Source organism: Brachionichthys hirsutus, chromosome 23, assembly GCF_040956055.1.
Source record: "Brachionichthys hirsutus isolate HB-005 chromosome 23, CSIRO-AGI_Bhir_v1, whole genome shotgun sequence".
Lineage (NCBI taxonomy): Eukaryota > Metazoa > Chordata > Actinopteri > Lophiiformes > Brachionichthyidae > Brachionichthys > Brachionichthys hirsutus.
The window spans coordinates 4,632,056-4,659,217 of record NC_090919.1 but is presented as its reverse complement, the minus strand read 5'-3'; the positions used below and the strand labels follow the sequence as shown (position 1 = coordinate 4,659,217).

Below are 27,162 nucleotides of genomic sequence, written 5' to 3'. Positions count from 1 at the left end.
ATTCAGAGCTGGAGCGTAGCGTACACTGCGGGGAACAACCGTTCGTGCAGGCATGCACGAAAAAAAAAAAAAAAAAGGAAAGACAATGGATGACAAATCGCACACCTGCGCTCGAGCTGTTGTCCGAGTCAGCAGTCGAGTCTCCCGTCTGGGCTTTTGAGTGCAGCGCCGCAAGTCCTTATACCTCAAGGCTTCCTATACAGATCAATGATTGATTCTGCAGTAACACTTAAACGGGGCTGTGTTAAAGGTGACACTTAGTTTGGTATGTAGATTAAAAAAAAAAAAAAAAAGCCAGGGTACTTAAAGCAGCCCCTCCGGTGGCATTATTGTAGGGGAGGTTGTTCATGATGTAATTCGTCCCAGTTGCAGCCATATCATTGAAGCGAGATCACTTTAAAGCATCCTGCGAAGCATCAATTAGTTTCCCCACTAATAACCAACCCATCATTAGCACTTGTAGGCAAATTAGATGCGTGAAACCTACCGGCCGTGAAATACTGTTTTTATGCTGGTTTAATGACGAGATGAGCGTCTCAGAAAGCTAACGCAGGCGACGTCCATCTCAGCACCCTCCGGATTAGGTTTTCTCCTCCTGTGTTTTCAAATCAAAAACCCCACAGAGCCACATTTGAGCCCTTTACATTTATGACATCATTTTTATTTTTTTTTAAATCTTGCTGAACACAAAGCATCCCGCGTGCGCAGCCTGCTCATCTCGTCTTCGGGAAAGCCTTTGAGAGCAAACGTGTTTGTGTCGGTGGATTATGAGCAACGGCAGACAATAGGACACATGGCTTCACACATGCAAATAGGTGCTTTGCGTGTGTGTGTGTGTGTGTGTGTGCGCACATCTGTAAGTGCATGTGCTACAGAGCTAGACATATGGGCTGAATGGTTTATGAGTGGACGCGGTAACATGGGGTCTCGATGGAGGACCGTGTGTTTGTGTGTGTGTTTGTTTGTGTGTGTGTTTGTTTGTGTGTTTGTGTGTTTGTGTGTTTGTGTGTCTTCTGTTCTTGCCTGAACCTTCAGCGACACACAATGGGCGGATGCTGAGAACGGCAAGCGTGGATGAGTGACACAAAGCCACGGCAGACATGGTGACATCATCCCTTTTCCATACCTTCCCTGAACACGCCCGCCCCCCTCCACACACGCACACTACATGCACGCACACACACACACACACCTATGATGAAGTGGTCAGCAGCCGGCCATACACACACTGCCGGTCAGTCAAGGTAGACAATAGGGAGAGAATGGGTTTTGGCGCGCGACCACAGATATGGTCTGTGGTCGCGCAGACCATATCCCCCCCCCCCCCCCCCCCCCCCCCAGGTACACGGCCGAGCTGCAGCGGCACATGCCTCTTTGTGCTGCTCAAATGCACCGCTGAGGCACCGGGGAGGGTGAAAACGGGCTCTTTGTCAGGCGCACAGGTAGGACAGGAGCAGCAGAGGGGAGGCGAGTGCGCGCGCGCGTGCGTGCGTGCGTGCGTGCGTGGGAGAGATCGCGCTCCAGGGGTGACGACAGCGCAGGTGCTGCTGTCTTGTGGAGCAGCTGGTCAATCACTGTCATTCCCGTCACGTCGTCAGCGCCTCACCACGGCCCGTCTGAATACCGGCACCGGCACCGGGACTGGTACCGGGACTGGGACCGGGACCGGCGCATCGAGGGTAGTCAAAAAAAAAGGTCATTTCGGCCGGTGCGCGCGCGCCTATGTGCCAGTCATGTCCGAATTGGGGCGCACGCTCGTATTCGGTGGTAGACGCGCTGTCACAGACGCGGCGCGCGTACACACACGCGCACACGCCTAAGGTGATCCATTACTGCGGTTCATAAGGGAATGCTATGAAATCACGTTGCATGCCATTCTCCTTTTCTCTCTCTCTCTCTCTCTCCCCCACACGCACGCACGCACACACGCACTGAAGAAATGCCTCGGCGTCTGTTTTCGCATCCCGTTATTCTCCGACACAATATTATATTCAGACACATTGCTAAACGTGCGCGTTGCGCGCTGTGAAACGAGGGAAGCCCAGAGTCCTACCAGTTTGGGAACTCAGCAGCAAACTGAGCAGCAGCAGCCTCGGCATGGTTCAGCCGACCAATAAGTCCGTTATTGGCTCCGACCTCCGTGAGGACAGCATCAAAAAGGCGCTCGTTCCGGGATAGCGCGGAGAAACAGACTAATCCTCCGGCCCCGCCGCTCCTCGCTCCGGCCCTGGCTCGGGATGATCTCCGGCAGCTTTTAGAACATTTCTCCTCTTCGTTCTCCAGCGACACTCCGTTTTCTACTCTGGCTGTGTGTGTGTGCGTGTTTGTGCGTGTGTGTGTGTGCGTGTGTCAGCTGGCAGCAACGACACGGTTAATGTGCCCGGTCACTCCTTCAAAATAAAATGCACTCAGAAGAAATGGTCAGAAATAAGTATATGCTGTGGTGTTTAAAATTTGCATCTCCGTCACCATAAGGTTTCCAGAGGGGTTCCCGTTAGTATGTTTGGAAAAGCAAAAGGACTTCTGTCGTGACTGAATGCGTTTTCATCACCCAAAAACATTACCACACAAATCCAAGAATATTTGTGTTTTTTTAAAAACGTCTTCGGGAACCGCACATGAATATTTCGGTATGTGTATTCAAATAAAAATAATTAATCAATCTAATAAATTGTGTTTTCACACTATCAAACAAAATCTAGTTAGAATGATCTACTTCCGGTCTTGCTGTGGTATTTTAACTATGGTATTTTAACCTCATACCCCCCTCTCTCTCTCTCTCTCTCTCTCTCTCTCTCTCAGTAAATAGCACATTTACCTTACACAGTTAAAACAGCAGTAAATGGACCCCGAGGATAACAGGATGGTTCAGAATGATGCAGATATAAACACATCAGATTCATGTCAAATAGCGGTAGGTAGACGAGTTCAGTTGTATAGTTCATGAAGTAGCTACAGTACACTAATGCGGTATTTATTTTTTTGATTTATAATATATAATATATTTATATTCTATTAATATTGATTAGCACAGACTATAGTTCGACAAAGCGTCACAATGATGAATCTCTCGCTCCCGTCAGATAATGCGGGTTCCAGATTTTCTCCCGTGACATTGATGACGTCACAGCCCAGTCGGTCTCCACACACACACACACACACAGTGACTCGGTCTTACTCTGATGCTGGAGCGCCCCCTTGCGTTCATGACACCGGCTCGACCCCACGATGAGCGCCGACCGCCCCACTGGGCTCCCAAATAACCGTGCACGCGCGCACGCACACTCTTTACTGGCACTGTTGTTGGCGAGATTCAGCTGTAATCCCGATGAGAGACGTTAATCATTTTAAACTGATTATACGCACCCTTTAATGGACAGCATATATGGTCTGTATCATATTTATTACCTTTACTGTAAGACTTCATTTCAACTTTATGTATATATATCATCAATATTCCTCAGGACATTCCAGCTAGTACTCTCATTAATACATTTCATTATTTATGTAACATTCAGTGGTTTTCAGAGACTCTTTCCAATTCAAATAAATGGGCAGAATATTAATATCAATACTCTGCAATGTCTACTTTCCACTTTCCAAAAGAGATGTAGCTCAAAAAGTACATGGAAAAAATACATAAAACCGAGAGAGGCAAAGTCAGAATAAAATGTAAATAATTGTACAATACAAATTGTATGGATTTTTACCAGATGAGATTATATTCCGTTTATGTAAAACTGTAAAGGAGAAGTCCTTTCTCAGTAGAACCAAAATATTTATGCAGACAAGGCCAGGAGAATCAAATGAAATAATAGGACGCTCCAAAAATCCACTATTGTGCCATTTCAATAAAAATGCAGGTCTGCCACGCATCACGCAGAGCGGCTCATCTCTGCCGGGACTCGAACCCGGAGCCTCTGGATTAGAAGTCCAGCGCGCTATTCCATTGCGCCACAGAGACTGCGCCAGGGTTGCCCGCGTTCTACACGGTTTACACACTTGCTATCCTGCCGTATCCGCTTGCTATGTGCATCCCTGCAGCATCAGGACCAGTCTGAGCCGACATATTGGCTGTTCCCATATGTGGCCACCAGGCGGCGGTGTTGTCAGCCGCAGACTGACATCGGCTGTCGCAAACAGGAAGTTAAGCAAGTTCTTCGTATAACAAAATAAAAGGTTTCTAAACTACACATTGGCGCTTCAAGCGTGTTTCCAACTAGGATTTGATTTTGAAAGTACTTCAACACAAAATGTGTTGTATATTATATTACACTTCACAAGCTCGCTCGATTCGCCGCGACTGAGCCGAAATGTTGCCGCAACAGGGCGATGTGTTCTCTCTTTTCGTACCTCATGTGTCAAATATTTTAAAAACAAAACAAGCGAGAGGATTCCCAGCGTCAACCAAGAAGGCCTGCAGCCATTTGGAATTTTAATACGTCGTATTAAAATAGCTACGGATGGTTGATAACAGCCTTAATGCAGTGGAAACATGACAGATGTTATTTAGCATAATTGTAAAATAGACATTCTGTGGATTTTTTTTTTGTGCACGCAAAACTCCCACCATGTGGAATAAACAGCGATTACACCAACATTGCATCAGCCATGCTTCTCGTCCATGTGCCCCCCCCCACCCCCACACATACCAGTATGACACCTCAATTAATTTCCTGTCTCGTACCATTTGCGAGCATTCCATTCATCCTGTGAATGAAGACAATGCAGCTGTATTCTTATTTTGGACTGCAATAATCCACAACTTCAAACACCATAAATTTAAATCGGATCATTACGCTTAAAATGATGATGAGACTCTAAATGGATTTCAGACAATAGAGGCTAAAACTACTTTAATATCTTAGATCTACTGCTGTTTATTATTATGCAACGGTTATTATTGACTCGGCGCCAACAACAGCTAAATCAGTTGCAGAAATGCAATTGTTCAACCATTCATGAAAAGAGTCACGATGCCGCCAACATCTTCAAACTTCCTGATTTGGCTTGCGTTACTAAAAAAAAAAAAAAAAGGGATCCACTCCCTTCCAAACTCACTCCATTTGCTCAACCGATGAGAAATGCAACTTGACTTTAGAAATAATATAGGTTCATTCATCGGGGCAAAAGCGTCTGCAACATGATTGATGTATCTGCATCAGGATTACCTTTACTCTCCAGAGGAAGAAAAAAAACGTGCATCTACTTTCTATTATTTTTCCATTGCCACGCAAAGATGGAAGTTATTACTGTTGTAATTTGCAGAAGTAGATTTTGTCAAACTTTGACACAATAATTTCAGGTTAGCATTGCAGAAGTCGTGACCTGATGAGTCCAGATCGACCATGTCCCAGAGTGATGGAGAAATTAAATAATGTGCTGCAACCTTGTTTTCCTCCATCCAACCCTTATTACGCTCTTCATGAGAATACTTGAGTGAGAAACCGGTCCAAACGGGTTTTGCGGTGTCATCTTGTGCGTTGGAAAAGACAGAAGAGGAATTAAAACGAAAACACATTGATACAGGACAGAACAGGATCACAACAGGATGGTGCGTTAATGTATTTATTATATAGATTGCTGTGAAATAACACTTTCCTGTAAGGTAAACATTTCATACTGTTGAAGTTATCAAATGACGTGAAATGACTTAGAAACAATTCTCAAGTGTTGCTCAGCATCAGCAAGTCTGGGTGCCTGATAAAAGTCTTTCATGCAACGGCGCTGCGGCTCCGGACTGGATTCAGCTCAGCAACAGCCCACGGCTGGTCCAGAAACAGAACCTTGAGTGCAAATATCTTTGCAAAAAGTCTAAAGACAAAACCTGCTTCCTGTGGGCGGCGTTTTCCTGAGAGACGCATTCATGAAACTGGACTTAACCGATCGGCTATCAATGGAGTTAAATTCTGTTCACCTGTTTCTTTAATCATTAATACATATGATCGGGACTGAACTCTCGGATTAACAGCAAAAGCAAACAGAAACAACGTGTCATTGCAGAATGCTGAATTGTTCCCTTTAAAAAGCAAATGAAGAAATAAATCATCTTTTATATATATATATATATATATATATATATAAAAAACCCTGCATGTCATTGGCAGTAATATCATCAGGACTGCAGAAGACAGATGTCCATGTTAAAAATATAAACATTTGATTTGATTTTATTTTAAATAAAATAAAATAAAGATTCAAACTCTTTTTCTGAGTCATTGCTTTAGTATTTTACAGATAACACAGCTCTCGAGCTCTGACTGCACTTTTCCACTGATGAGGTATCTGAAGATCTGCAGTGCAATGAGGGTCTTCTTCATTTAATAGAGCAGCAGATATGCCCAGGAATGCATTAGGATGCAGAGTTTTTTTTAGACTGAAGTTTGATTTGAAATCCACCTTCATGCACGTGGCTACTCAAACACATCCCACAACTACAAGGCCCACTACGATGAACTGTCCAGTCAAAGGTTGATCAGCAAAGTCTCCCAATTTTGTTGAGCCATGGCGACAAGAATTTGGGAGGCAACGGCAGGTAAGCAAAGTTTGATGATTTAAGGATCAACCACGAGAGTGATTTCACAGTGTTCTTCCTCCGCCTGGTTGTAAAGACTGGGAAGCGCAGCCTGAGGAAAAAGAAATAGACAACATGCTAGTATGTGTTCGAAAGTGGACGGTGTAAATCTAATTACGATGGGATTGAGCTGCTCGGCGGAGGTCTGCGCTCTCCGAGTGCTTTTCTAGTCGATCCATTTTATTTCCATTTAATTAAGAGAAGAGCCGAATTGATCAATGGATCATAAAACAATAGAATATTGTGCTGGGCATTTAGTGGCATGCAAGTGTTTATATATATGTAAATGAACTGCTTCAATAATCTAGGAAGACAACCAGGAACTTAACTCCTCATTTTAAAAAAAGAAGAAAAAAAAAAGTCACCTTATTGTTGTTGTCTGAATCACCGAGTAGGTCCCGAGGTTGTGGCACTTTGGGGAAAATTATATTCTTGTGTCTGTGTAGAGAAAGTTACATATCAGAGACAAAACAAAAATAAGACACCTAACAGGAGCAGAGCGGGGCGGAAAAAGGTACGGAAGCTTAACATACTTCATCAAGCATATAAAAGTCAGGGCTCCGAGGGTGGCAGCTATCAACGGGATGAGGATGGCAGCATACAGCAAGGCATTAGGGTCGCTATCTGCATCTGCACAAAATACATACAAGGTACATTTATAACCGAGAAAGTCTTTGTAGTGAATCTTTATATAGAAAGAGAAGATGAACGCACTGAAATACTTCTCCTGGCTCCAAGGCGTCGCTGCTCCCCTCGCTACTGCTCTTATAGACATGTGATACGGACAGTGGGAGACCACAGGAAGCTCGGCTTCTTTTCCTTCCAATACAAGTTCTGGCTGTAAAAAAAAAGTTCTTTTTTTTTTTTTACTTTAATTTTTAGATTGAGCGCCTGATAAAAAGCAAGGCTATCAAACGTGGATCAATGCCAGATTTGATCGTCAATACAAGTAACCTCAATTAAAATGTAAAATGTAAAATGTAAAAAAAAAAAAAAGATCAAATAGTGACCTTACCAAAGTTTTGCCGCACTCAGTGTACTTAATCATAAACTTCCAATTAGGCGGGTTTGAAATGTCAGGAGGAGTCCAGCTTATCAGGAACTTTGTCCCAGTTTTCTGAACTTCCCACTCTAAAGCAGGAGGTCTCACTGTAGAGGAAAAAAAAAAGACTTGAATCAACTCAATATGCACACGCATCTGCAGCACAGCAGGGGTTTCAAGACGAGTCCCAACTGAAACTGAATGGGGGGAGGTGCAACATGTACTAAATCAGCACCGGGTCGCCGCGCACCGTTGCTTTGGAGCTCCCTTTTGAAGGTGTTCTTGACAGGCTCGTTGTTCACTGTCCCATTAAACACAATGTGGACATCCTGGGTGACTTTTGCCTGCAAATCGCATCCTGTCCTGACACCATCAGTGTGAGTGTAGGACGAACACGCTTGGACAGGGAAGCCGGACTGGCTGTCGATGGACACCGTCCGGTCCTCGTTCACTAACCTTCAGAAGACAGAGAAGATTCTTTTTATTCTTTTTTTACTTCTAAGCTGCACAAGATTATGGAGACAATGAAAGCAAAGCAGAGCAGAGCGACCATCTATCAGCAGCAATACAGTACTTCTAAGTAGAAATATATATATATATATATTTATAGTTATACAGACGGTATCAGAGCAGGCCGCATGCCTTTGCTTGTTGTTGTTTTTGCCATTTATGGTATTACTGCAGTTTCTGAAGAATGTCGTAAACGCAACAACTCAGGCCTGTGTCTCCATCCCATTGGATGATGTTTCGTCAATAAGTGATGACAGCCTGCTGAAAGGATGAGCTTCGTTATGGGACTATTCTAAGAAGCTAACTGCAGTATTAATGAATCCCCTTTGTTAACCCCTTGCACTCTGTAATGATAATACGTCTTCTCTTTGACCCTATCAGTGTTTTGGAGCGTTCATGTGAAAGTGTAAATGTGTTTTTACAGACAATCTGCCATGACCATGATGTTATTAAAGACCAAAACAGTACTTGGGACTGAGAGAAACTGCTCGCTTGGGAATTTCCTGCAAGAGCAAAATATCTTTCTTTTTTTCCGCATTTCTGGGAATTGGCAGCGACGGTATCGTAAACCGTCTGGTGGTCGGCATAGCAACAGATCTGTAAAATATACATTTAATGTAAACAAAAATCAAAAATGTTTTCAGACAATGGTTAAACATACACAGTGGCTCAGTGATTAATGCTTTTGGCCTCACAGCAAGAAGGTCATGGGTTCAAATCCCAGCATTACCAACAAGGCCTTTCTGTGTAGCGATAGCATGTACTCTCCACGTCTCAATGGGGTTTTCTCCAGGCAACCCCACATGCATTAGGTTATGTTGGCTCATAGCGGCAGCGGCTCAGGACTAACTCTAGCCTCGTAATTTCGTTGTACAATTTGTGTAATGACAAATAAAGCGCCTTCTTCTTCTTCTCTTTACACAATCGTACTCGGAGCCATCAACACCCGCCCACATTATGCCACACTGTGGTTCCTCTTGTGCTGGAAGAGGATGTACTCTGATGTAACTTCCTAAAAGTTACATGGAAATTCATTGCATTTGATAAAAAAAAAAAAAAAGATGGTACATATTTTTAAAAAGTGTTTCTGGAATTTCTGGAAGCTGAAAGCATCCGGATACGTCCTCCAGCTGAGGACGCTCTGGATCACGTGAACTACAGGGTAATCAGGTATTTGCTAATGCTCAATCGCAAAGAAACAAAAGCGAACTTTGTATCCGGAAGTAATGCAATACAGCTTGCTCAAATATATTGCGTAATATCTTTTTTCACATATTAGTTTGGTATAAATCCCACACAATGCACAGCAGAAACCCCCCCAAAACCTCACACATGCAGTACCTGTAGAAAAAACAAAGATCTGGTGCAGGAATAGCCGGAGTCCAGGAACAGTGAGTTTGTGTGGAGGAATGGATGTAGCACTGCAAATCTCTAACCAGCTCTGGAAAGAGCAGAGGCACATACTTAGATTTAAACAAGCATGCGCAGAAACAGACATCGATGCAGGTCCATATATGGCCGAGAAAGATCCTAGACTGACTTCGTGCTACCTGGATATGTGACGACGAAGCGCTCCGGATCGCTTTCCTTTTCGTCGCAAACGGTTTGAACAGAGAAGTGCAGAAATCCTCCGTGCATCAGCTTGTACTCTGTCCAGGGAGGAGATGTCTGAGCAGGAAGACGGAGGAGAATGCAAGCAAACAAGTAAAAAGAGCATCAATGACTCTACAGCTGCGAAAAGGACCATTCAGCAGCATCAACTTTTATCTTTCTTTCATTTCCATCACTCTTTATCTTTGATAGTTTAAGTAAATCTCTGACCGTTGACTAGAATATATGTTTACGCTGCAACGTCTCTATATTTATTACTTTATTCTTTTTTTTTTTTTTTTACTTGAGAGACGAGTTGGATGAATGTGCTCTGCAGAGTTCAAGGAACTCTTGCTATCTTTGTGAAGAAAAATGATCGGCGTGTTTGCAGATTTCCCAGCATGCCTTGTTAACAGATTAAACTCTCCTTTGGAGCCGTCGTCATGTTTGTCAGGAACAGCTTTTGAGACGACTTTACATCACGAAGTTGGTGAATGGCTTTCTTGAATTCCTGAAACGTCACATTTGGTTTTGCTAAACAAAGAAATGTTATACGTTATATATATTATAGATATTAAAGATAGGAGTTCAATTTAAAGCTGAAACACTCCACGATGATTTATAATTCATCATTGCTAATAGTATCAATTATTAGTGAATCTTGTATTAATGTCAGAATCACCCCTATACACATGCAATTGGGTGATTAGACAATTACATAAAATATGAACGTATATAAAAAGCCAGAATGGAGGCCTGCAGTGTGTAAATGAGGATTCTTGTAAAGCGTTGGCTGGCTGTTATTTGCTACAGACAAGGTATGCTTTTAATTCAGGTTCTGGAAGGATCTCCAATCTGACTTTCACGGAGGAGTCGGCCTGCAATCCTCCAACCGATAATAAAATACATGTTAAATCAATAACCGCTCATCCTATAAAACAGAAGCTAATCCATACTCACTTCTGTAACCTCGCTGTCATTCTCATTGTCGTTTGTTCGTACTGCTACGAGGTACGTGCAGTTATTTATCGAGTGTTTGGGCGGAGTCCAGGACAGCTCCGGTTCAAAATCCGTAATCCACCGCAGGGACAGGTTTCGTGGTGGTAAAATGTGGCCTTAGATAAATAAAGAGAAAGGTATGAATGAGATGTTCATTTATTATATATAGACAGAGACAAAAACGGGACATTTATATTGCAAAGTAAGACGTGTTCTGCCAGATTTACAACAGAAGTCAAATACGCTTAGGGTTATCGTGTATATGATAATAAATGACTTGAATCTTGACTAATTCATTGTTTATGTTTATGTTAAATATTTATGCTGTTATTTTCCATCTCCTCATGTTGTGACTGAACTTTTTGCCCAATCTCAATGAGAATACTGATATGATTTGACCCTCTGATACTCAAGTCTCACTCTAATGCCAGAGGTTGTTTTTTTATAAGTATACAAATAGTGTATAATGATTACATAACAATTGCCAGGGGGTATTATGCAAAAACATTACATACATTAAAATAATTTGTATGTGATACAAATATTTTAAAAAAAAGAAGTGTTTTTGTTCAATGAACCCCAAATTAATTTTATATATATGCCAAACTATCATTATAAAATAATTTTAATGCTGGTCTTTGCTTATTATATTTACATCTGTGCATATAGAACTTCGCTAATAAAATGAAGAGGTTGATAATAAAAAATATATATCTTCGATTCCTTTTCTTTGCCTTCTGAAAGAACAAAATACAACATTTTCCCATTTTAAGGAGAAGCTGCTGAAGTCTTTCCAGAATGATACAGATCCAGATCCAGAAGAGGCGCTGAACGGGCTCAGGGTGGTTTTCTCAGAAAGAACAATTGGCAGGGTAATATTTCTGAATACTTTTAAAATAAATTTATTTCACCTTATTTGTCACATAAAAAACCCGTATTGGGAATTGTCCGTCCTTTTCTTCCAGTTGATCATTTACAGAAGAATTCGTAGTCGGAAACAACGTGTGGAACAGAGATATGCATTCTTTTCTAAATAAAGAGCGTATTGCTTTTCTTAGAATAAAACAGATGTTTCCTGCTACTGTTTCTACAGACTCTAATACCAGGTCATAAGGGATGACAGCCATTCGTGACGTCAACACCGGGAAAGGGAAACACCGATATGTTTACGCAGGAAAAACTAAATTACAGCTTGGCTCTTATGTCAAAACTACAATAGTAGAAAGTTGAATAAATTGGTGAAAACTTACCTGTGTGGATTTCAACGGTTAAGACGAGGCAGCTTAAAACCAAGAGATCCGGACTTTGGAACATCCCGTTTGTCTTTTTCCTCGACACTCTTTCACTGCAGTCGTTCAGGTAAATACGCTGTTTCCATTACCGGACGCAGTTTTCTGTTTTCTAACCCTGTTTTTTTTTTTTTTTTTCCCCCGCCAGGTTGGAAAACGTTTCACTTTCACCCACTCACTCACGGAAGACTTGAAATGTTGCGAGCTGGAATAAGGCTTAGAGGGGGAGTTTCGGGAACACGAGCGCGTCACGTGTCCCCCCACTGGACACACCTGATTGGTCAAAATTTATAAGGAGCGTTCATTCCCTAAGAGTAAAACATGTTTTCAAAACTGTTAACGAATAAGAGAATATAATATATATATTTTACAATTGACTGATACATTTTGTTATTTACATGGCAACTTCATTTAGGGGCTTATTTAAAAAAAAACATGTTATTTATAAAAAAAATGACAGGAGTATTAACACAAAACAACACATATTCTAAGAGTCGTTACCAACAGTATATAGACAATATATCTGTTGTTGTGCCTCATCATAACAATATAGGTTTATTATGCATTTTATGACAACGCCACATGTCAAACAGATATGAGAGAGGGAGAGCAAAAGACTGGGCAAGTTGCTAAATGCTCAAAGCAGACCGTTTGGTCTGTTCAACCGGTAAACAGGTTCAGCGGAAGCAGATGGCAGAATGACTAAAGGCAGGGTGATTCAGCGATTAAAGGTTCAACACTCCCTACATTTGAAAACTTGCCGGGGCAAGTAGTCCGTTCCACAGCGTTGCGCAGTGTGACAGATGAAAATCTCCTCAATCTGTCCTTTATCCGAATTCACTCCAGAGATTTAAGGTTTTAATTCTGAGATTGAAAACAAACCTCCTTCACAGATGTAAACAAACCATAATAAGCTTAAAACAACATTGAATGTTTTGAGAAACATAGAAACAACAATATTTATTTAACAGTAAGATGATGGAAGATAATCCCTCTGATCCTATGGAATTATGTCAAATCTATTTATAAGATTAGACAATGATAGTGAAATTAAGTGGAAAAAATACATATGAACACACTTCAACAAAACAATGATCTCGAGCAAACAGTTCTTGTTCATTGAGCGGACTTTCCGGGAAGCCTCTCCTCTGCCTGCGGCGGCTCGCCGGTCTTTCGGACGAACAGGGAAAAGGGAAAGATGTTTCTGCGGACAGAGAAGGAGACGTTTAGTTTATCCTTGTGAAGAAACTCCTCGCGCGTAGAACGGTGGCTACAGCACGGTAGGAGGGTATCGGCTCGTGGCCGCTGTGGCTGCTCTGACGCCGACCTCAGGGTGAACGGCTCACCGGGGCATCAACAAACCTGGCAATTTGAGCCAATATCCCCGACGCCGCGGGCGACTCAGACGCCGAATCTGCATCCCCCCCCTCCTCATCGCCGTCCTGCTTGCTCAAGTCCTGAAGTGTCCCGGGATGCACCTCAAATGAAGTCGCCGTGCCGAGTCCTGATGTCTGCTGGGGGTCATCAGACTCCTCAGTCCCTCCCTGAGGGAATGAGTGGAGAAAGATTCAAACGCCGCCGAAACCAGCAGCTCGATAGGCGCCATTGTTTCACATTGCTTGAAGTGGCGCACGCGAGACGCACGAGAAGCAGGTCGTACGAAAAGAGCGCGGAGGAGAGAATGTTTTGAATCGGCTCTAACACGAGGAAATAATCTATGAACGCTCCGCCGTAACGAGCAACAACGCAGCCGCGCTTTTGAAGCAAAGCATTTCAACGCATGTGCTAATGTTAGCCTGAAGCTGCACCAAAGACGAGCATGCTAAAGTGAGCAATCACCTCGTCGGGACATCCCGGATCTTCCACCACCTCTTCCCTCGCCTGTGGACTGTCCGGCCTGCTGACAGTTGGGCCACCAAGCAGAACAATTGACTGTTGCTATCTGTAAAGCGCCAATGATGCTACATGATGCTAGCTCAGGGGTGGGCAAACTTTTTGACTCGCGGGCCACAATGGGTTCTAAAATTTGACAGAGGGGCGGGGCCAGGAACAGATGGATGGAGTGTTCCTGTGAACTAATATAAATGACATGTAAAAGCCATTACATGAAAGGATTTGGCCGTTTACAGGTAGCATCACAGGGACAAGGTCTAATGAATGAGGTTTAATTATAATACAAATAATTTAATGATATAATTTGGACAAGTTCGGCGGGCCGGATTAAATAGCCCAGCGGGCCGTATTTGGCCCCCGGGCCTTGGTTTGCCCATGCCTGTGCTAGCTCCACTCCACCCGCACCTGAAAAAAAATGCCGATTCAGTTGGTTTCAAGCTTTCATAGCAACGAAACCAGAAACATGTCGACAAACATTTTTTGCAGGCGACAGAGACAACGTGATGCTTCTTGTTAACCAGTGGGGCGATTGTTACCAAAGGCGTATTTTGCATGAATCTTTGGACCCGGTGGGCTCAGCCTTTGTTTTTAAGCTGGGTTACAAAAAACTGCATTCAACCCTCATGAGGGAAGAGCTGGTTGCCGTCAAGATATTTATGCGTTTGAGCGTTTTGCGTTCGGCGTGGAGCTTAAATGAGCTTACATGTGACGGACAGCTGGTTACAGATGTCTGTGTGGGGGGGGGGGGCACCCACCTGACCAGAGGAGCGTCGCTGCCAGCGTCCAAATATTTCATTAAATCCTTTATTACTGCCCCCTCTAGTGGTAAATAGGTTCTATTGCGCTTTGTTGGTGGCTCAGAAACAGAGAGTGGGCCTTCTTTCTCCTAAAACGCAGTGACGTACAGGATGATACACACAGTAGACATTATATTACTTGAATGCAAACATGCAGGCAAAAAAACTGCACCTTTGTAAACACAAATGATCATGGTTGGCAAAGAAAATACACCAACTCTGATTTACACAAGAACAAAATGAACTTTAAGACACTTGAACACTTTCTTCTCACTGAATAACGGCACAGCAACTCACCAGCTTCGTCTCCTCCTCCTCCTCCTCCTCATGTTTTCCTTAAACAAGATAAATGTTTGTGAGAAAAGGATCTGCTGCTCCTGCACTTTAAACAACTTAATGTTTAAGTCCCTCGCGTGCATTAATGTTTCGTTGCTGATATTGTTTTTGGACCGTACATCTTTCTCTTTGATGAAGACAATCAGTTCAATAATCCATGCATCCTTTGAACCATCATTTTTTTTTTGGTTCCAGGTACTTTCCGAAGTCTCTCCTGCTTCTTCACACAGTTCTTCGCGAACTCTAGTAAATTGACTTGGATGTCACAATTGCATTATCAACTATTTATGATGATGTTAAAATGTGTGTTAACGTATGCTGTGGATGAAATCGCATCCTGTGTGTGCGTTGATTCTCACCATTGTCCTCCAGGTAGAGGATAAGAATAAAGGGGTAGGCGCTTAAAACCCTTTTATGGTGCTTGCACATCACCTTTGACATGCCTTCCCACCGCTTCTTATCTGCTACTCGTAGTTATCAAAATAAAACATTCAAGCTCTTTGATTCGTATCAAACACGCCGACTGGATGAACTGATGAATAAGGATACAAGGGAAGACATTGAAGCGGGCGCTGGTGAAGGGTTGGAGGTTGTCCAGGTTACCGAGAACAGTTCGAATAATGTCCTTGAAGTAGAAGAGACAAACACAGAATTAACAAATTTTAAAAATAAGAATAAAATCAGCAATAATTGGGGTTTAGAATTGCTCCATTTACTATGAGAGCATCAATAGTTACCTCCAGTTCCTGATTGAGGCGGTTCCCTCTCAGAACCTCCTCTCCACTGGTGACGTGTAAATCATACGCATTATCTCGCGGTCACAGAGTATTCTAAAGATGGCTATACAGAGTATGAGCGGGTCATGTTTGTTCATTTTGTGTCGGGAACAGACATGAAAAGCTTCTTACAACGGTGCGGTCTTATCATGTGCAGATGAAACAAAAACCAGAACGCTTAGCGATAGCATAAGGGTTAAAAATAAAAGAGTTCAAATGGGAAAAAACTGCGTATGTGAATAAAGAACATTTTGAGTGCACTCTGAGTCTAGACTGTTTACACCGGGGTCAAATCAGCAGACATGAATCTGGTTTCGCTCCACATTAATAAGCAGCAAGAATCTGAATGGAATTTTTTTTTATGCAAAGTCACTTTTGAGCAAAAAGTAAACATTTTAGAGTGTGACTCTTAAAATCAAACATGAGGTTGGGGCTCAGTGGTTTGCTTTGGGGCTTGGGTTGGGAACTTAAGGGTCACCGGTTCAAATCCCGTCCCCGGCGAAAATTCGGACTGGTGGATGGAGAGCGGGTTCCGGTCTAAACGGACCATTGTGGGGTGTAAAAGGAATTTCATAAATATGAAAATAAAGACTTATTTTTCTTCTAAAACACAGTTAAAATGTGTCCTGCCTGAAGCTGCTGCCTCCTCGGAGCTGGAACTTGTAGATGAAACTACCAGCTTTGAAGAACCGAGTTTCAGGGACAGGAAAGGAGAAGGCCTGGAGGGGCATGGTGGAGCTAAAGTAATAGTTAGCTTAATTATAATAATCGATTAACTGTTGCTTCAAACGAAAACTCTCTCTCTCTGTCACCACGGACACGCGAAAACAAAATTAACGTAATGGCGACTGGCCGTCGTCATCGAGCGCGCGCCAACCTGGCCTACTTAAAAGGGAAAACGTCGACCAATAAATAAATACTTAAAACGTCCAACGTCATCACGTTCCAGAAAGGAAGTTGCCCCCGACCCGAGATTCCGATCCGTTGAGTGGATAGATCTTCTGCCAATCAACGACATAAGCTAATGACGTCGTCATATAAACCCAACCTACCCCGGAAGCACAGAATTGAAAGCGTCGTAACTCGTGATTTGTTGTTATTCGTGTCTATTATACGCATATATAATACGTTTTCAGTAACGCTGTATTTTTTACTTTGTGTATAGACAACACGCTGTTGCCGAAAAGGTGAGATCAAATATCTTTATGAGTGATTGTGTTGTTGAACAGCTTCGAGAGGGAGTCCGTTAGATTAGAAAACAGGGCGAGTGGGTGATTGATCTCTGTATTTATTTCAACAAACTTTACTGCTATTGTTTTAAACTGCCATTTGACAAGTTGACCATTATTATTTCTTGTGACGTTTGCGTGCCGTTCTCACTCTCCTCTCTCTCCTTACTTAACAGGTCAAATTGTCCAAACAGGTTCCAAAGAAGATGTCCTCCTCTCCTGCTCCTGTCCTCCTAAACAATGGAGCGTCCATGCCCATCGTGGGTTTCGGGACCTGCAAGCTGGAGGATCCTGAAGAGGTTTATCGGGCTGTGGACGCAGCGCTGACCTCTGGTTATCGGGCCTTTGACAGTGCCGATGCGTACGAGAATGAAGCTCAATTGGGTCGATCTCTGAGGGAACTCCTACCCAAACATGGCTTAACCAGAGAGGATGTGTTCATAACCAGGTGAAATATAAACACCATTTTTCCCTCGACCATATCAAGGCACTGAAGCTAAATCCAGTTTGACTGGATGAAAACTTTACCCTTTTCTTGATTGTTTCTCTCTGCAGTAAGTTATCTCCCAAGAATCAGGGCGAGGGAGCGATGGAAGCGGCTCTGCACAGCCTCTCTCAGCTGGATTTGGGCTACATCGATCTCTACCTGATCCACTGGCCTGGCACACAGGGTCTGCCAGTTTCTGACCAACGCAACCCAGGTAAAGGTGTCTTGGTTTTCTTTGCTGTAGCAGCAAATATAACAAAATCATTCTTTGGGCAGATGTGTAAAGTGATTTATGAATGAATGTTCTCCTAATTTAGAGATGGAACTTCTGACATTTAACACTGACGATGACGTCATCATTAATATACACGTTAAATTCCAGGCAACCGAGCTCAGAGTTGGGCCACACTGGAGGAGCTGCATGCTCAGGGGAAGCTTAAGGCCATCGGAGTGTCCAACTACACCGAAGCACACCTGAGAGAACTGATGCAAAGCTGCAAAGTCCGTCCTGCAGTGCTGCAGGTATAATGCATGGATAGACCGTATTTAGTAGGATATGATGATGATGATGAATATATTTATGAGATAGAATGTTAGAGTACAAGTACAGTCAAACATCCTGTCAAAGAGGAGCATTTCAAAAAAGCCCTTGCGGTCTTGTTTCCGTTGAAAGTCCTGAGTACATAAATCATCGACATGTAACAATACCAATACAATAAAAATAAATTACTCAATTGATGCCAAATAACAATAAATTAAGGAGAAGAAGCGTTCATTATACAATTATACAACAAAATAACACGGTTGGTGTGGGAGTCGGTCCTGAGCCGCTGCTACTATGAGCCAGAGAAAACCCTTTCAGATGGGGCGAGAACATGCAAACTCTCCACAGAAAGGCCATACTGGGAGTACTAGAGTTTGAACCCATGGACCTCCTTGCTGTGAGGCAACAGCGCTAATCATTATGCCACTGTTCTCCTGCAATCGGGAAACAAGCTTTAGACACTTGTTTGGTGACAGAGTCCATATAGATATAGTTATTTATTTATTTCTCCAGGTCGAGTTTCACCCCAGGCTGTGCCAAAAAGAGCTAAGGAGTGTGTGTGAGGAGTATGGAGTGTGTTTTCAAGCCTACGCCTCCTTAGAGAGAGGAAAGCTGTTCACAGATCCTGTGGTCATGGAGGTGGCAAAGAAGTATGACCGTACAACTTCACAGGTAAACATACACACAAAGCATACCAACTTATTAATAACCTTTTTGGCTCAGGCTGTAAAATGAGGTCTTTTGTTTCTCTCCAGGTCCTGTTGCGCTGGGCTGTGCAGCAGGGCGTTCCAGTCATCCCCAAATCGTTGAATCCAGACAGAATAAAGGAAAATGCCAAGATCTTTGATTTCACTCTGAGTGATTCTGACATGGACAGACTGTCGGCTTTAGACAGGGGTGAGAGATGCTGCTGGGATCCATCAGAGGTGCTTTAATAGATCACTAGACTAGAGGAACAAGCATTATAATCATCACACCTTCCACGGTGCCTTGGCAATCATGCTGTTATAGATTTGATGGACATGCAGAATATGAATTTAATCACAGACATCTTCTTAAATTTAGACAGCAGGTTTGATGTAATAAATGTATAGAGGGTTAATCATGAAATACAGAGGATTTTCTTTTATAAATAGCTGTTTCCTATTTTCTTGTTCCTTTGAAACCGTCAATATACCGGTGTATATATAATTTTAAAACTGATTTCATATGCTTGTTCTCTTACTGGCCTTTCATTAAATTTACCATCATACTTTGAAATCAAATTGTACTTGTTGTACTTTTCACATTGTAAACTAAGAACACAAAGTATAGCTTCAATTGTTCGTTGGAAAATAAAATAAAGGTGACAAAAACATCTCAGCAGCATTTGTTCAATTCATTCAAATCAACTTGGCTAATATTACAATACATAAATTATAAAATATCACCAGAAACCACATTAAGTTCATTTTTATTGCAAAGTTCAACAAAAACAACTTTCTGCAGCATTGAGAAGTACAATCCAGTACTCCTCATCAAATGAATTAATTAAACATTTAAAACATCTGTCATATGTGTGACAAAAAAACAGAAACAATGGATTCTTTACTCTGGATAAGACGAAGTTTATGGAGATCAACGCAAATCTATAAACATTCCTTCTGAGACAAACAACATCATTATATTATGGGATGTCTATGGGCGCAACCTACCCCAGTCATATATATATATATATTAAGATAATATTCCCTTCCATTATTTATTTAGGCACTACAGTCTGGTAAGGGAGTTGAGGAAAGGAGCCTGATCCACACCCCGGATCAGTAGGAGGCAGAAACGCCCCTTAGCAAAGGTGGCCAGCCGCCATTAAAAACCAGAAGAAGAAGACGAAGGAAAAAGAAGAAGAAGAGCCTGTCACATAGTTTCTCTCCAGCTGACCACGGGCGTTACCCTGAAACTTTTAGGTTGTTCTTTGTGTTTTCTATCCGCATGTCATGTATTTTCAGTAACTCTGTATTTTTACTTTGTGTATAGACAACACGCTGTACCCGAAAAGGTGAGATCAAATATCTTTATCACATTATACGTGCTAGACTTGAGTGATTCTGTTGTTGAACAGCAAAGAGTGGCTGCTCTCAGATGGGAACAGTTCAGGAAGGAACTCGTTCTCAACTTTATGCTGATATTGTTTAGAACTGACATTAGACCAGTTCACCATTATCTTTTCTCATCACGTTTTGTTTAACCCTAAAAGCTACTGATCTTTCAATGGTGGAACACACAGATTTATTGTTGCATCATTGCTTCCCGGTTCTCAGAATGTATCCCTCAAAAAACAAACTCTTAGATTTTCCTACAGTAGTGCTGTCCTGGCACCATTTCAACCATATTCACTGCTGAAAATATTTAGTTCTCTCTCTCCTCTCTCTCCTTAGTTATCAGGTCAAATTGTCCAAACAGGTTCCAATGAAGATGTCCTCCTCTCCTGCTTCCCCTGTCCTCCTAAACAATGGAGTGTCCATGCCCATCGTGGGTTTGGGGACGTACAAGCTGGAGGATCCTGAAGAGGTTTATCGGGCTGTGGACGCAGCGCTGGATTCTGGTTATCGGGCCTTTGACAGTGCCGCTCTGTACGAGAATGAAGCTCAATTGGGTCGAGCTCTGAAGGAACTCCTACCTAAACATGGCTTAACCAGAGAGGATGTGTTCATAACCAGGTGAAATATAAACACAATTTTTCCCTCGACCATATCAAGGCACTGAAGCTAAATCCAGTTTGACTGGATGAAAACTTTACCCTTTTCTTGATTGTTTCTCTCTGCAGTAAGTTATTTTCCAACAATCAGGGCGAGAGAGCGATGGAAGCGGCTCTGCACAGCCTCTCTCAGCTGGATTTGGGCTACATTGATCTCTACCTGATCCACTGGCCTGGCACACAGGGTCTGCGAGAGTCTGACCAACGCAACCCAGGTAAAGGTGTCTTAGTTTTCTTTGCTGTAGCAGCAAATATAACAAAATCATTCTTTGGGCAGATGTGTGAAGTGATTTATGAATGAATGCTCTCCTAATTTAGAGATGAATCTTCTGACATTTAACACTGATGATGACGTCATCATTAATAAACACGTTAAATTCCAGGCAACCGAGCTCAGAGTTGGGCCGCACTGGAGGAGCTGCATGCTCAGGGGAAGCTTAAGGCCATCGGAGTGTCCAACTACACCGAAGCACACATGAGAGAACTGATGCAAAGCTGCAAAGTCCGTCCTGCAGTGCTGCAGGTATAATGCATGGATAGACCGTATTTAATAGGATATGGAGAAGAAGCGTTCATTATACAATTGTACAACAAAATAACATGGTTGGGAGTCGGTCCTGAGCCGCTGCTACTATGAGCCAAGGGTACCCAGAGAAAAACCCTTTCAGACGGGGAGAGAACATGCATACATTTTTTTGCTCCAGGAAGAATTTCACCCGAGGATGTGCCAAAAAGAGCTGAGGAGTGTGTGTGAGGAGTATGGAGTGTGTTTCCAAGCCCACTCCTCCTTAAAGAAAGGAACGCTGGTCACAGATCCTGTGGTCATGGAGGTGGCAAAGAAGTATGACCGTACAACTTCACAGGTAAACATACACACAAAGCATACCAACTTATTAATAACCTTTTTGGCTCAGGCTGTAAAATGAGGTCTTTTGTTTCTCTCCAGGTCCTGTTGCGCTGGGCTGTGCAGCAGGGCGTTCCAGTCATCCCCAAATCGTCAAATCCAGACAGAGTAAAGGACAATGCCAAGATTTTTGATTTCACTCTGAGTGATTCTGACATGGACAGACTGTCGGCTTTAGACAGGGGTGAGAGATGCTGCTGGGATCCATCAGAGGTGCTTTAATAGATCACTAGAGGAACAAGCATTATAATCATCACACCTTCCACGGTGCCTTGGCAATCATGCTGTTATAGATTTGATGGACATGCAGAATATGAATTTAATCACAGACATCTTCTTAAATTTAGACAGCAGGTTTGATGTAATAAATGTATAGAGGGTTAATCATGAAATACAGAGGATTTTCTTTTATAAATAGCTGTTTCCTATTTTCTTGTTCCTTTGAAACCGTCAATATACCGGTGCATATATAATTTTAAAACTGATTTCATATGCTTGTTCTCTTACTGGCCTTTCATTAAATTTACCATCATACTTTGAAATCAAATTGTACTTGTTGTACTTTTCACATTGTAAACTAAGAACACAAAGTATAGCTTCAATTGTTCGTTGGAAAATAAAATAAAGGTGACAAAAACATCTCAGCAGCACTTGTTCAATTCATTCAAATCAACCTGGCTAATATTACAATACATAAATTATAAAACATCACCAGAAACCACATTAAGTTCATTTTTATTGCAAAGTTCAACAAAAACAACTTTCTGCAGCAATGAGAAGTACAATCCAGTACTCCTCATCAAATGAATTAATTAAACATTTAAAACATCTGTCATATGTGTGACATAAATACAGAAACAATGGATTCTTTACTCTGGATAAGACGAAGTTTATGGAGATCAACGCAAATCTATAAACATTCCTTCTGAGAGAAACAACATCATTATATTATGGGATGTCTATGGGCGCAACCTACCCCAGTCAAATATATATATTTATATATATATATAAAGATAATATTCCCTTCCATTATTTATTTAGGCACTACAGTCTGGTAAGGGAGTTGAGGAAAGGAGCCTGATTCACACCCCGGATCAGTAGGAGGCAGAAACGCCCCTTAGCAAAGGTGGCCAGCCGCCATTAAACACCAGAAGAAGAAGACGAAGGAAAAAGAAGAAGAAGAAGAAGAAGAAGAAGAGCCTGTCACATAGTTTCTCTCCAGCTGACCACGGGCGTTACCCTGAAACTTTTAAGTTGTTCTTTGTGTTTTCTATCCGCATGTCATGTATTTTCAGTAACTCTGTATTTTTACTTTGTGTATAGACAACACGCTGTACCCGAAAAGGTGAGATCAAATATCTTCATCGCATTATACTTGCTAGACTTGAGTGATTCTGTTGTTGAACAGCAAAGAGTGGCTGCTCTCAGATGGGAACAGTTCAGGAAGGAACTCGTTCTCAACTTTATGCTGATATTGTTTAGAACTGACATTAGACCAGTTCACCATTATCTTTTCTCATCACGTTTTGTTTAACCCTAAAAGCTACTGATCTTTCAATGGTGGAACACACAGATTTATTGTTGCATCATTGCTTCCCGGTTCTCAGAATGTATCCCTCAAAAAACAAACTCTTAGATTTTCCTACAGTAGTGCTGTCCTGGCACCATTTCAACCATATTCACTGCTGAAAATATTTAGTTCTCTCTCTCCTCTCTCTACTTTTTTAACAGGTCAAATTGTCCAAACAGGTTCCAAAGAAGATGTCCTCCTCTCCTGCTTCCCCTGTCCTCCTAAACAATGGAGTGTCCATGCCCATCGTGGGTTTGGGGACGTACAAGCTGAAGGATCCTGAAGAGGTTTATCGGGCTGTGGACGCAGCGCTGGATTCTGGTTATCGGGCCTTTGACAGTGCCGCTCTGTACGAGAATGAAGCTCAATTGGGTCGAGCTCTGAAAGAACTCCTACCTAAACATGGCTTAACCAGAGAGGATGTGTTCATAACCAGGTGAAATATAAACACCATTTTTCCCTCGACCATATCAAGGCACTGAAGCTAAATCCAGTTTGACTGGATGAAAACTTTACCCTTTTCTTGATTGTTTCTCTCTGCAGTAAGTTATTTTCCAACAATCAGGGCGAGAGAGCGATGGAAGCGGCTCTGCACAGCCTCTCTCAGCTGGATTTGGGCTACATTGATCTCTACCTGATCCACTGGCCTGGCACACAGGGTCTGCCAGTTTCTGACCAACGCAACCCAGGTAAAGGTGTCTTAGTTTTCTTTGCTGTAGCAGCAAATATAACAAAATCATTCTTTGGGCAGATGTGTAAAGTGATTTATGAATGAATGCTCTCCTAATTTAGAGATGGAACTTCTGACATTTAACGCTGACGATGACGTCATCATTAATAAACACATTAAATTCCAGGCAACCGAGCTCAGAGTTGGGCCGCACTGGAGGAGCTGCATGCTCAGGGGAAGCTTAAGGCCATCGGAGTGTCCAACTACACCGAAGCACACATGAGAGAACTGATGCAAAGCTGCAAAGTCCGTCCTGCAGTGCTGCAGGTATAATGCATGGATAGACCGTATTTAGTAGGATATGGAGAAGAAGCGTTCATTATACAATTGTACAACAAAATAACATGGTTGGGAGTCGGTCCTGAGCCGCTGCTACTATGAGCCAACGATACCCAGAGAAAAACCCTTTCAGACGGGGAAAGAACATGCATACATTTCTTTGCTCCAGGAAGAATTTCACCCGAGGATGTGCCAAAAAGAGCTGAGGAGTGTGTGTGAGGAGTATGGAGTGTGTTTCCAAGCCCACTCCTCCTTAAAGAAAGGAACGCTGGTCACAGATCCTGTGGTCATGGAGGTGGCAAAGAAGTATGACCGTACACCTGCACAGGTAAACATACACACAAAGCATACCAACTTATTAATAACCTTTTTGGCTCAGGCTGTAAAATGAGGTCTTTTGTTTCTCTCCAGGTCCTGTTGCGCTGGGCTGTGCAGCAGGGCGTTCCAGTCATCCCCAAATCGTCAAATCCAGACAGAATAAAGGAAAATGCCAAGATTTTTGATTTCTCCTTGAGTGATTCTGACATGGACAGACTGTCGGCTTTAGACAGGGGTGAGAGATGCTGCTGGGATCCATCAGAGGTGCTTTAATAGATCACTAGAGGAACAAGCATTATAGTCATCACACCTTCCACGGTGCCTTGGCAATCATGCTGTTATAGATTTGATGGACATGCAGAATATGAATTTAATCACAGACATCTTAGTAAATTTAGACAGCAGGTTTGATGTAATAAATGTATTGATGATTAATCATGAAATGGAGAGAATTTTCTTTTGTAAATAACCGTTTCCTATTTGCTTGTTCCTTTTGAAATCAATGTCTATCATTTTAAAACTGATTTCATATGCTTGTTTTCTCTTACTGGCCTTTCATTAAACTTACCATATTACTTTGAAATCAAATCATACAATTGTACTTTGTGTTCTTAGTTTACAATGTCAAAAGTACAATTATAGCTTAAATTGTTCTTTGGAAAATAAAATAAAGGTGACAAAAACATCTCAGCAGCACTTGTTCAATTCTTTCAAATTAGCCTGGCTAATATCCAAATACATAAGTTGTAAAAATTCACCAGAAGCCACATTAAGTTAATTTTTATTGCAAAATGCAAAAAATAAATAAATTCTGCAGCAATGAGAAATACAATCCAGTATTCCTCGTCAAATATATTAATTAACCCGGATCAGTAGGAGGCGATAACGCGCCTTAGCAAAGGTGGCCAGCCGCCATTAAACACCAGAAGAAGATGAAGCAAACGAAGAAGAAGAACCTGCCCAGTCACGTCGTTTACACTGCGGCTGACCACGGATAGCGGGAAGCCGTTATGTAATAACGTCTTAAATGACAGACATTTAGGTCTGTTAGCTTTATTCCATCTCCGTTCTTCACATACCAGTCACAGACAACGTCATGTCTTCTTCTCTCTGCATTGTCTCACTGCTCCTCTAGGTCCACCGCGCCCCCTGGTGGTGTGGGGTGCGGTGAAGCATGTAATTCAATACACCACATCCCTCCTCCCCTTAAGAGTAAACTACAAAGGCGAACTTAACCATTAACTGTCGCCCTCAACATTCCCCCTACTTGTGATTGTAACAGTGAACTTGCAAGTAGACCAGACCTTATCAATAACCTAGATCAGTAGAAAGACTGTATTTTCTTGAAGATTAGAGTCTAATCTATCTTGTAGACAAGACGATTGAGGTTGTCTCATCATTAGACGACCTAAGTCGTCTTGTTTACAGCCTTGCGGGTCACGGGTGTTTCGTTTTACAGCCCCGCCAGAGTTGTGGCTGGTAACTGCAGTTTGTCTTCAGGTCGACCTGGAGTCTGTCACTAAGTTCTGAAAGCATTTTGTTAGCAACACATGAATCGTTGTTGAACCATTGTCAGAGAGAATCAATTTTCTCCATCGCTGAAGCACTTTTTGTTTCTTTGTGCTTCGAACCAAATCCAAAAGCAAGGTGAGCGTTGCGCCAAGTCCGTCATCAGATGCTGATCTCTGAGGTAGATGAGCAAGGTAAGGTGTAAACAAACAAATGCACTTGTGAAATTGAGACAGGATGAACAAACAGGAAATAATAAACATCAAACGAAGACGGTGTCATTGCCATCAATGATCTGTTCGTTTATGTACCTTTTAAAATTTTTAGAGATTTTTTTTCCTATCAGCGCTTGCATTTCTGTCCTTCACCCCATGATTATCTGCTTGTTCCTTCATATCTAGTCATGCCGAATTGTGTGTTTTTCTTATCTTGACGCCCTGCAGTAACGCGTAAAGTACCCTCTCGACCTCTGTCTTAACAAAACACCTTTTATTCGCCACAGTTGCAACACTCGTTGCCTGCCGGCTGTTCAGCCTTCCTTCCACCCCCTTCCTCCGCGCCACCCCGACCTCGGCCTCTTTTTTACGTTGACACCGTGAGGTTTCAGACCGTCCAGCCGTGCAGTGATCCCATGAGGTCTCAGGCTGTTTTACTGTTACGACGTTGACTCATTCCGTTCATCCACATGAAACATTTACTCACAGACACATGCGCACAGTTTTAAGTCTATACTTTACCAATGATCAGATCTGTACTTTATTTTTTATCTTATTAGTATTTTTATTTTTAGGCCTTTACTTTAATGGTGTCGCGTTTAGGCCTCCAACTGACTTTGGAGCCTGCGCGATAGGACTTCTGTTTATCCCTACCCGCCTCTTGAGAAAAAACACAGGTGTTTTCTTACCTTCAGGCTGGTTTGCTCTCTGGTCCGGTTCCCGTCAACCTGTGTCCGGGGACTTGCACTGGAGGATCGCCCCGGTGAATAGGATCTTGTTTCTGGCGTGCACGCTCTATCCAATTCTCCCCCGCCAGCCCACCGGCACACTTGC

The 27,162-nt window shown here is 42.4% G+C and overlaps 5 protein-coding genes and 1 non-coding gene across 6 annotated transcripts; 3 read left to right on the top strand and 3 right to left on the bottom strand.

The window, feature by feature from the left end:
* Positions 1–3,890: 3,890 nt before the first annotated feature.
* trnar-ucu (transfer RNA arginine (anticodon UCU)) lies at positions 3,891–3,964 on the bottom strand. Its single transcript has one exon. It is a non-coding gene; the product is annotated as a tRNA-Arg (tRNA).
* Positions 3,965–5,560: 1,596 nt separating this feature from the next.
* On the bottom strand, positions 5,561–12,171 carry LOC137911526 (uncharacterized). Its single transcript, XM_068755906.1, has 10 exons — positions 11,966–12,171; positions 10,677–10,831; positions 9,677–9,794; positions 9,468–9,567; positions 7,867–8,072; positions 7,590–7,723; positions 7,289–7,412; positions 7,108–7,204; positions 6,940–7,012; positions 5,561–6,626 (listed from the first exon to the last, which is right to left on the bottom strand). The coding sequence occupies exons 1-10, from the start codon at positions 12,027–12,029 to the stop codon at positions 6,555–6,557; spliced, it is 1,143 nt and encodes a 380-aa protein (XP_068612007.1). The 5' UTR covers positions 12,030–12,171; the 3' UTR covers positions 5,561–6,554.
* Positions 12,172–15,487: 3,316 nt separating this feature from the next.
* LOC137911754 (membrane-anchored junction protein) lies at positions 15,488–16,537 on the bottom strand. The gene is made up of 3 exons (XM_068756133.1): positions 16,450–16,537; positions 15,768–15,841; positions 15,488–15,655 (listed from the first exon to the last, which is right to left on the bottom strand). The coding sequence occupies exons 1-3, from the start codon at positions 16,535–16,537 to the stop codon at positions 15,488–15,490; spliced, it is 330 nt and encodes a 109-aa protein (XP_068612234.1).
* Positions 16,538–16,857: 320 nt separating this feature from the next.
* Positions 16,858–19,410, top strand: LOC137911458 (glyoxal reductase-like). The gene is made up of 6 exons (XM_068755831.1): positions 16,858–16,993; positions 17,212–17,483; positions 17,591–17,736; positions 17,905–18,044; positions 18,580–18,738; positions 18,822–19,410. The coding sequence occupies exons 2-6, from the start codon at positions 17,242–17,244 to the stop codon at positions 18,999–19,001; spliced, it is 867 nt and encodes a 288-aa protein (XP_068611932.1). The 5' UTR covers positions 16,858–16,993; positions 17,212–17,241; the 3' UTR covers positions 19,002–19,410.
* Positions 19,411–20,520: 1,110 nt separating this feature from the next.
* On the top strand, positions 20,521–22,333 carry LOC137911503 (glyoxal reductase-like). The gene is made up of 5 exons (XM_068755881.1): positions 20,521–20,765; positions 20,873–21,018; positions 21,187–21,326; positions 21,508–21,666; positions 21,750–22,333. Exons 1-5 carry the CDS (start codon positions 20,521–20,523, stop codon positions 21,927–21,929), a joined length of 870 nt encoding a protein of 289 aa, XP_068611982.1. The 3' UTR covers positions 21,930–22,333.
* A 622-nt stretch (positions 22,334–22,955) lies between these two features.
* On the top strand, positions 22,956–24,906 carry LOC137911380 (glyoxal reductase-like). Its single transcript, XM_068755745.1, has 6 exons — positions 22,956–23,052; positions 23,439–23,713; positions 23,821–23,966; positions 24,135–24,274; positions 24,456–24,614; positions 24,698–24,906. The coding sequence occupies exons 2-6, from the start codon at positions 23,469–23,471 to the stop codon at positions 24,875–24,877; spliced, it is 870 nt and encodes a 289-aa protein (XP_068611846.1). The 5' UTR covers positions 22,956–23,052; positions 23,439–23,468; the 3' UTR covers positions 24,878–24,906.
* The last annotated feature ends 2,256 nt before the right edge of the window (positions 24,907–27,162 follow it).